The sequence below is a fragment of the Echeneis naucrates genome, chromosome 8 (assembly GCF_900963305.1).
Source record: "Echeneis naucrates chromosome 8, fEcheNa1.1, whole genome shotgun sequence".
Lineage (NCBI taxonomy): Eukaryota > Metazoa > Chordata > Actinopteri > Carangiformes > Echeneidae > Echeneis > Echeneis naucrates.
Window position 1 is genome coordinate 429,922 of NC_042518.1, and position 10,023 is coordinate 439,944.

At 46.4% G+C, this 10,023-nt stretch overlaps 1 protein-coding gene across 1 annotated transcript in view; it reads left to right on the top strand.

The window, feature by feature from the left end:
• LOC115048190 (zinc finger protein 260) overlaps positions 1–10,023 on the top strand; it is a 144,209-nt gene extending 134,186 nt beyond the window's left edge. Inside the window, exon 5 of the mRNA XM_029509527.1 lies at positions 8,712–10,023. Within this exon, the coding sequence (XP_029365387.1) occupies positions 8,712–9,016 (305 nt within the window). The 3' untranslated portion in view covers positions 9,017–10,023. The remainder of the gene's footprint in view (positions 1–8,711) is intronic.

Consider the following 10,023-nt stretch of genomic DNA (forward strand, 5'->3'; position numbering starts at 1 on the left):
TAGTTCAAACAGAGAAATAAAATGGTGAGCTTGACACTTTGAACCCTTTTCGTGTCTTTTTTGTTTTAAATGTTTTAAAAGGACCCAGTATTTTAAGAAATTATGTAGAAACGTCTTCATAAAATTGCACACTTGATGTTCGCTTCATTTCTTTTTTCTGCCTCAGTATGTTGAATCCTGATTTTCATGCTTCATCTCACTTGATTTTTTTCTTCTCAGCTTTATTTTTTTAACACTTGATGTGCTCCGTATACATGTGGCTTAAATTTTCACTTAGATTTTCAGTTAGGGTTGACTTTTTTCCCAATATTTAGTATTTTCCAACAATCTGTAAATAATGTATGGATTGTGCATATTTGGACTGGTCCTCTAGTTTCTATCTGGTCCACATATGTTCCTTATTTAGTCCTTATTGAATTTGTTTATTTGTTAATGCTGCTGTAAAAAATGTCCCCGTGGATAAAATATTATATATATGAAGTCCTGATGTTTATTGTTTTTACTGATAAATCTTCTTTAGAACTTTTTTGGGGTTATAGGATTATTTAAATCTTTCTTCATACATAAACATATAAATATCAGGGGCGTAACGGTCCGTTAAAGACAGTTCGGTGTGTACCTCGGTTTAAAAAAAAAAAAAAAGCAAAAAATCCCCAAAAAACAACAAAACATTATCTTGTTTTTCATTCTTCATCAAATTGGAAACAAAACCAGAATTCCCTGAACAAACGATGGTCCTCTTTCAATAAAAACGCATCTCGGAAAAAAAATAAAGATTGATTAAAACGCAGCATTTTCAACTTCACATTAAAACTCTGGCTTGGCTGAAATCTTCCTTCAATGAAAGCAGAAAATAAGTAGAACTTTTATTAGTTAGGTCTAATGTGTTTGGTGTGTTTAAGCTCGGTGAGGCCGCTCTCTGCCGATAAATGAGGATGTTCTGATGGTTCCTCCTGGCTTTAGCATGCTAATATTTTCGGTACATAAATAAATACATTATTTGTTTACAGGACTGCATCAACAAAAAACCTCATACATGAATAAAATCATCCAGTTCAACGGCAACCAAACAGCAATGATAAATAACATCACCTTAAATTAACAGTCAGTCTCACTGTCAAAGTGAGACGAGCAGTTGATTAAACACTGTAAGCAACTCAGAGAGGTAGCGCAAGCAAGTTCATAGAAAACCACGTTTGAGTCATTCGTACTGACACCAACAACTTCCTCTTTGCATAATGTGACGAAGAAACAGGCATGCTACATACAATACGGGGGTGATGATGTCACGCCAACATTCAAGATGTCATTTAACAGATAGATTTTCCTGAAAGCTGTGAGATATCCTGGAATAAATAATCTGAGAAATGTGGAAATTTCTGAAAATCAGATGCAGATAATATTATATAATTATAATCATCAGCTCCACCTCACCTGACCTCACCTGACCTCACCTCTACTGCAGTGACGCCATCTGATTGGTGCAGGGCTCAAACGATTGAGGAAAGTTTTTCTCCACAGCAGCAACATTCTTCTGAAAACCCAAAAAGCAGAAGCCTGCTCAGACGACCGTTAGCTTCAGGCTAACAACAAGCGCTCGTATTTACAAGGTGCTACTCCGCTAGCTCTGTTAGCATTCTTTAATAAATATTGTAAACATGCAGAGGTTATAAGATTCAGCTCCACAACGCCCCATCAGCCCGCAAACAATCTGCCCTGTCAGCACACACACAGTTAATGCTGTGACCCCCCCAGGGTCTGACCCCACAGTGTCCCGGGGGGTCCTGACTCATTCTTCAATATTTGATATTTTCAATTCACGAAACGACACAAGAGTGAAATCATAGAAAAGGTCAGAAACTTTTGTCCTTCAGAGAAAAAGAAGACATCGGTCCAGAACCTGAACTGAACGCCTCGACCTGCTGCTCCGTCAGGGGACCGGCTGTGTCTGCTGTCGGGGGCCATAATTAAATGGGTTTGAATCAGGGACTTGGTTGAAAGACTTAGACCTTCGGAAACCACACACACACACACACACACACACACACACTGTTTTGGGTTTTAAATGACCACAAGCAGGACTCTAAACCTGGACCGGGATTCTGATCTGAAGAACCAAAGCTCCATCAGGACACGGACTTCATTTCCCATCAGCCCCGGGTGTGACTGAACAAGAATCAGACTGAGAGCAGAGATGTGACGTCACGAGCAGCAGCAGCCAGTTTGACGAGGAAACATACTTCCTCCGCCTCTTCCTCCTCTTCCTCCTCCTCCTCTTCTTCCTCCTCCTCTCTTCCTCCTCCTACTCTTCTTCCTCTTCTTCCTCCTCCTCCTCCTCTTCCTCCGCCTCTTCTTCCTCCTCCTCCTCCTCTCTTCTTCCTCCTCCTCCTCTTCTTCCTCTTCCTCCTCCTCCTCCTCCTCTTCCTCCTTTTGCCGTTTTTTCTTCCCTACAGTGTCCTGTCTCTGTTTAGACCAAGTCTCTACCTTAACCCTCCGCCACTTGTGCTCTTCAGTATCCAACTTTCAGAGAGGGATGTCTGTTGCCATGACAACAGACACTTGCTCATCGATGGCAGAGTGTGTGGGGGCGGGATCAGTGTGGTGGGCGGAGTCAGAGGTGGAGTGTCAGGCAGACCATGCTCGACATCGTGCAGCAAGAAACAACAGCGAAGGACAGCAAGTGATTTTTAATCCAGTGCAGGCGCTTTGGGGGGGTCGGGGGAGGAGGGGGGAGTCGAGTTGGTCTGGAAGTCATCAGGATTTTAATATCACTGCAGAGAGAGATTTTACTGTCAGTTTTTATGATGTTTTTATTGTCGCACACACATTTGTGCTGATTAAGAGCCATCTTTGGTACGGTGGCCCTGAAGGTTCAGCATTTCGTCAGGTCAGTTAATCATTACTCACGACCCCAGTTGAGGATGATCGCTGCAGCAATGATGGCGATGCCCCCCAAGATGGAAACAACAGACAGCACCATGGCGTTACGTCCCAAACGTCGCGCTCCGTCGATGTTGCCCTGCTGGAGGCTGTTTCTGGACTGAAGAGACAAACAGAAGGAAGAAATTAAATGTCATGTCAGACAGCAGATGATGAAGTCGAGGTGCCGCAGTCGTACCATCACGGAGAAGGTGAGGGCCACGATGTTGAGGGGCCACAGTGGGCAGAAGCAGGACAGGATGGCCAGGACTAGATAGTCCCGGGGCTTGGACCCGTCCACGGCAGGCTCTGTGATGGTGCTGGGACGGCGGGTGAGCGAGGACCTGGGCGAGCTCTCTGCTAATGAGCACCGGCTGCCCAAACGAGGCCGACCGTTAACATGGCCGACTGGCTTAGCGTAGAACTTGGGTGACACAGAGGCCACTGTGGGGGAGGAGTCGACCACCACCGGACCGACGCCATCACCTGGAAGACAGGAAGTCAGAGAGGAATCCTGTTGGCTCCACAGAGAACAGACTGAGCAGCTGTAAGGTCAGAACAGCTCAATCACATCATGAGGGTGGGACCATTCCTGTCCTCAGTCAGTGAGCTCAGCGGAGGCGCCGCCCCATTATTTACTGACCAATTGGATTCAGTTAATTGATGAGGTCACTGACTGTTGACCAATGAGCTGACAGATGTTTGTTTTGTGAGTACACGACATCTAAACAACATACAAATAACAAAAGGACAAATGACCAAATCTGTAACCTGCAAAGGACCAGCTAGGAGTCTTTACTGCCCCGATTGGACAGGAAAGACTTCCTAATCTAATCTAATCTGTCCGTCATCATCACGTCTGAGGAGAAGAAGCAGATCTTTCTTTACTGGTCTCCTCGATGTTGCTGATCACCATCAGATGCTCCACAGCTCGTCCCTCCTCCTGTTTGGCCTCGTCTGTCGTCGAGAACTGGACTTCCTGTTCAGAGGTGGCTGGTTGAGAAGTCACAGCGGCGTTGGCCTCTGTGGCCTCCGGCTGCGTGCTGATTGGATGATCGGGCTGGGGCCTCTCCTCCATGCTGGACAGTGGGGGGGCGCTGGGACTGGAGGCCATTGGACGATGAACAGAGACGGAAAAAAACTGAAGGTGAAGTGAAGGAGCTGACCTGAAGAGACACAAACGTTACTGATTCCAGAGAAGAACATAAATGAGGCCTGTCATCATGATGTCACTGTGAACTGTATGTAAGCCTGAGCACAGATTTAAGTCTCCGTCCGGGCTGATTTGGATACTTTCTGTTTCTCTGGACAAAAGAGGAGATCCAGACTCTGGATTCTCTCCATTTCACCGGATAAAATAAAACCCCGACCACCTTGAACAATGTACAGATTTATCAACGGAACAAGCCCTTAACAACAAGGAATTTGACTTGAGTTAGGATCTGCTCATAGCATTTTGAAAAAGGGCAGCACGGTGTCACAGCGGTTCTCTCTGAAGGTTTACCTCCTGTCAATCAAACACAGACACGCCCACTGCACCTGCTGAATTCAGGTGAACTTAATGAAGTTTTGCTGCTTTAAGTTTACTGTTTAATTCAACGGGACCTTAAAAGAATCCTCAGTTCTCTAAACTGGTTTATAAATTTAATATAGAAGCTTCATTTGTTCTTCAGCTGCAGCTTAAATTTTAATTTCCAGGCTGGATGTCAGATGATCAGTCTGCCGTCATTACTGCTGCAGAGCTGAAAACATCAGACTGGGATGGCTTTAATAGTCATTTCTTCCTGCTAATTTCCCCCCTGACTGCTAAGTGTCCGACATTAATCCCGCCACTTCCTGAAAAAGAACAAAAGCAACAGCAGGTTCATTGCTGAGGGAGAGTTGTTTTATTGATCCTGCAGCCGTTCATTAAAGACCTTTGACCCTCATCAGCAAAGACTGACAGGAGGAGTCAAAACGAAAAATGAACTTTTGCCCCCTAACGTTCACCAAATGGCTGGGCCAATCAGAGAAGAGCTGCTTCGCTTCCATTACAAACTAAAATGACGCCATTGTGCAGTAAAAAAAGACTCATCTGTATATCAAAAAGAAAATTCATGTGAACATTAAACTATTGATAAAAGAATTCTAAATGTTTTTCCATTTATACCCAAACTTTCCTTCAACATCCACCTTCAGACTGTTTGACCTTTAACCTTCAGACCACCTGGACCTTTAATGTGTTTTATCTGCTCAAATATCAAAACCTGCAGATTTTCTCAAACTCATAGCATTTAAAATTTAACTTCACTTAGAGACAGCTTAAGAAACAAACAAGCACCCCAAGACTCCTTTTTTCATTATTTGAAAAAATAATGAGAAACTGATAAAAGAATGGAAATTAATCAGCAAATTTCTGGGAAACTGTTCTCTGTTTTCGCTGAACATCAGTTTCTCTGGTAAACTAATCAATAGAAGAGAAATCAGCACAAATTCTGATTATTCAGGAAAAACACCTTTTTGGGGTTAAAGCTGCTCATGTGTTTATTTCTCCACTTGTATCTATTATGTTTTTGTACAATGAACATTGTTGTCGGTTTGGGTTTAATTTTGATCATAATATCAACTCTCTCTGTGTTTTCTATAAAATAACACGAATAGGTCAACAATAGAACACAAATATTCCTGTTTGATTTTCTGGAACAGACTTCAGTCAAAGCCTAAAAACTGGGACTTCACATCATGACAGAAACAGGAATCCAACCAGATTTTATACATAATTAACACATGCTGGTGTATGAGCAAGTCTGACATCATTTCACACACACACACACATTGTAGATTCACCAAATGCATCACAGTGAGACAAAGGAAAGACTGAACTGAAATGTGGATGTGTTGTGATGCAGACACACCCACTGAGTCTTTGTAGCAGATGCAACACATGCTTCATATGTTTGGCATGTTTTACGTCTTTTACACGTTTAACGTGATAGAAAAAGATTTGCAGCTACTCACTGCAGGAACGGGACGCTGTCCGAGCGCTCACCTGGTCCTAGTCCACAGGAAGCTGCAGGCTGACGGTCATCTTGTCTGCAGGAGAATCAGGAGGTAAACGTGCAGCGCAGCTTCTCTGAGGGCTTCCTCTGATCTGGATGAATCCTGATGAAGTTCTCACAGCAGCAGATCAGCCGAGAAGCTTCGTCTTCCAGGCTGGTTTGGTTTCTGATGATGCAGTGTGGAGGAGCGTTGCTGCTGCAGCTCTCTGTTCCACTGCAAGAGGTAAAGGGGAAGGGAGGGGCGCTTTAAGAGAGACTGTGTGTGTGTGTGTGCGGTGTTGTACCTCCAAGCTTCCATCAGTGTGAGTTTGTTTTCTGTCAAAAATTTCAGAATAAAAGCCAAGGAGGGCTCTGCAGGGGCTTCTGCTGGATTCAGAAATGAACTCCTGGGCTCCAGTGGCCCTGAGGACCCAAAGGACCAGGGTCCCTGATAAAGGGTGATGTTCAGCCATCTAGGGAGAAAATCCAACTCTTTTCTGCAAAGACACACAAACACACAATAATCATAAAACAAAAAACAAAGGCTGCAATTTTCAGCACATAATTTTGTTCATAACGAGACACCAAACAAACACAAAGAGGCAAAAAGACAACATCAGTTTCTATTTCCATAGAATACGATCCAATGCTGTTACATACTCTCATTCTGGAGCGTCAGGGAGCAGCTTCCTGTGTTGTCTCGTTGAATTGTGGGTAACTTGCTGCAGCGTTTTCTGTCCCCATCCTTCTGTGTTTCTGCTGACTGAGCACAATCTCAACAACACAGCAGTGAGACTCCAGTGTGACGGGGAACATGAACACTGAGCACCAAACCATCACCAGGTGAGTGTATTTATTCTGCTGTTTGTGTGTCAGACTTGTTGTGTTGTGTGCTGCTGGTCCTGAGCACAAATTTGTTTCATTTGTAAGCACTCAAATCTTGAACTTTGAATACTGATCCATTATTTATCATCTCCACAGGCTCCTGTCAGGGCAACGTGTTGTACTGAATGATAACTATGTTTACATCATCGTGAATGAATGTTCTGACTGAGCTGGAAGAATATTTGAAATGTTTCCCTTCCAGTTGTTTTATTTTGAAAGACTTGAGCTCCAAACTTCCTGCTTCTCTGTGTTGATATTTCTGCACTCTTTATATTTTAATTTTTCCACTCACAGCTCCAGTCATTTTACTTTGACCTTTGACTTCGTACTTTACGATTCATTTTATTTCTTGAATCTCTGTTGTGGAGCAGCTGGAACAAAACAAACTTCCCTTTTTGATAAATAAAGTAATGAAGTGTTATGAGTCGTTTAATCAGAAATTGGTCTGGAAACTCAAATCATAAGTCAAACATAAACCCCTGACGATGCTGGACCCGGACTGGGCCTGGTCCAGATTTATTCCTGCTTCCTGTTTTGTTCATTTATATGTGATCTTCACTTTGTGCCGTGTTTGTTCTGGGTTAAAATCTCTTCAGAACTGAAGTCTGATCCCGATTCAGCTGTCTGCATGAAAGCGGCTCTTATTGTGGAGGGACAGAGGACGGACGCAGAACAACAAACCCGCTTCCTGTTCGGTTTGTTGTTGTCCGGTGTGTTTCCGGTGTGGCAGCGGATCCAGGATGACCAAGCTGCAGCTGCTGAACGCCTTCCTGACGGAGCGGCTGTCGGTCCTGGTGAAGGAGATCCTGGACGTGGTCCAGGACACGGTGGCCGAGTACCGGGAGGAGGCGGCCCGGACCCGGCGGGAGAACGAGAGTCTGCGGCGGCAGCTGCGGGACATCCTGCTGCTGGAGGCCGAGACCGAGTGGCTGAGTACGGCCCGATCCTCCGGCCCGATCCTCCGGCGGGTTTACCGGAGCGGTCCGGCCACGAACACTATCCGGATCCGTTCGGTCCAAATTTAACTCTGATTCGGTTTTCAAAATCTTTTCTCGGTGCTTCCGGTTGTCCCCAAATCCTCCCGGATTGGTCCGTCGACAGGAAGTTTATTCACAAACAAATCATTTTATTTACAACAACAACATGACGTCAGATCACACGTCACTGACCTAAAGTTGAATTGATTAGAATTCAGCGGGAGCTCAGTGAACAGATGGTGTGTCTGTGTGTGTACATGTGCACGTGCACGTGCACGTACACATGTGACGTCATTCTCTCTGTGTGTTTCAGGGTCCACCAGGTCCGGTCTTGGTTTTTCAGCTCCTGATCCAGACCTGAGGCCCCGCCCAGAGGAGCCGGACTCCACCCTGACCCAGTCCAGAGCTCCACCAGCTGCTGCAGCCACCCAGACCCAGGACCAGGAGAGTCCTCCTCCTGGTCCAGGGCCCGTCCTCCTCCCCCGGGATGAGAAACCAGCGGAGGTCTGGAAGCCGGAGCCCCCTCACCAGTCTCAGTCCTCCCTGAACCCGCCCTCTGCCTCGGAGGAGCCGCGGAGTCCCACTGCAATCAAAACCGAACCCGAGGACTTCACAGTGACAGAACCTGAAGGCCTCACGGACTCTTTGTCCGGTTTCAGGCCGGCCGAGGCCGATGGGTCAGTTGTGGTCCGCACAGACCGACACGAAGCTCAACAAAACAAGGCGCCCCCTCAGGAGTCGCTGACTGTCTTGGCTGATGACGTCACGACAGCAGGTTACGCCCCGGAGCTCGTCCATCGCTGCCCCCGCTGCGGTGAAGCGTTCAGCCAGGCCGGCAGCCTGCGCCTGCACCTGGAGCAGAAACGGAAGACCTACGCCTGCGAGTGGTGCTGCAAGTCCTTTGCGCAGTCAGCGGACCTGCGGCGCCACCTGCGCACGCACACAGGTGAGAGGCCGCACCGCTGCACCTTCTGCTCCAAGAGCTTCAGCCAGAGAGGGAACCTGAGGCGGCACCTGAGGATCCACACGGGGGAGCGGCCGTACAGCTGCCCCTACTGCTACCGCACCTTCAGTGACGGAGACACCATGAAGAAGCACAAGCGCACACATTCTGGGGAAAAACCGTACCGCTGCACCCAGTGCTCCAAGACCTTCACCACGTCCAGCGGCCTGCAGATACACCTGAAGAAGGACATGTGCTTCATGGCCAAGACCTGATTGGCAGAAGTTAGAGGCTGAAGGCTGACTGACATCACCCATTTATTTCTTCAGTTTTTACTTTGATGCAGGAACGTGGACCCCGAAGTTTCCTCCCAACAGACAAAGACAAAGGACTCCCAGGAGACGGCTCTGAGGGACACCAAGTTTGGATTAAAGCCTTGAGGATCAGAGAGGAGCTGGTTCTCACATAGAACCTGGACCAAGGCGCGGTGGACAGATTCAAGTCTTTTGTGATTCTGAGCTGACGGTGTGTTTGTGTTCACCTGGTTCTTCTCAGCTCCAACACTCACTACAATGAACTCGTGCATTTTACTGAGGGACCACTTTATTAGGGACCTGACTCTACTGTCCAGTGAGTGAATCAGGGCTCACCATCGCCTCTTCTGATTGGCTGAAGGCGCCTTGTGACATCACAAAGTCCAGGTGGTTGGTTTTAAGGCCCAGTTTCTCCATGGACTGAGATCCAGAACCTGGACCTGGACTTTCCGGTAAATACTGAAATTGAGGATCAAGTTAAACAAACAGGCGGTCAGAAACCAGGAAGATGATGACATCATCAGGAGGGACGACAAAGAGGTCGGAGGTGTGCCCTGATGAAGTGGTAACTCTTTGTTGATGTGACATAATTGTGATGTTTGTATCACCTGTGGTGACGTTACAGCTTCATGGTTTAACAGTTGACCACTTCCTGTCCAGGTGGCGGGTGTGAGGGGGTGATGAAGGTCAGAGGTCAGGCTGGAAACTACAGACGTCACTCTGAAGAGACAGTAATATATTCAAAATATTTATTTTCCTCATATATGGTTTTGTCTGAGCTCCAGTGGACTCTCTGGGGGTGGGGTTGCTGAGGCATGATGGGAAACGGCTTCAGACAGCAGAAGAAACTTTTCCGAGCTTAGCGTGAACGAGGCAGAGACTGTTTCTATGTCTTCATCAGTATTTTGTATTCCTGTGAAACACCCTGGATTTTTAGCCAACACAAATAAACGTACAGTGAAACTGTT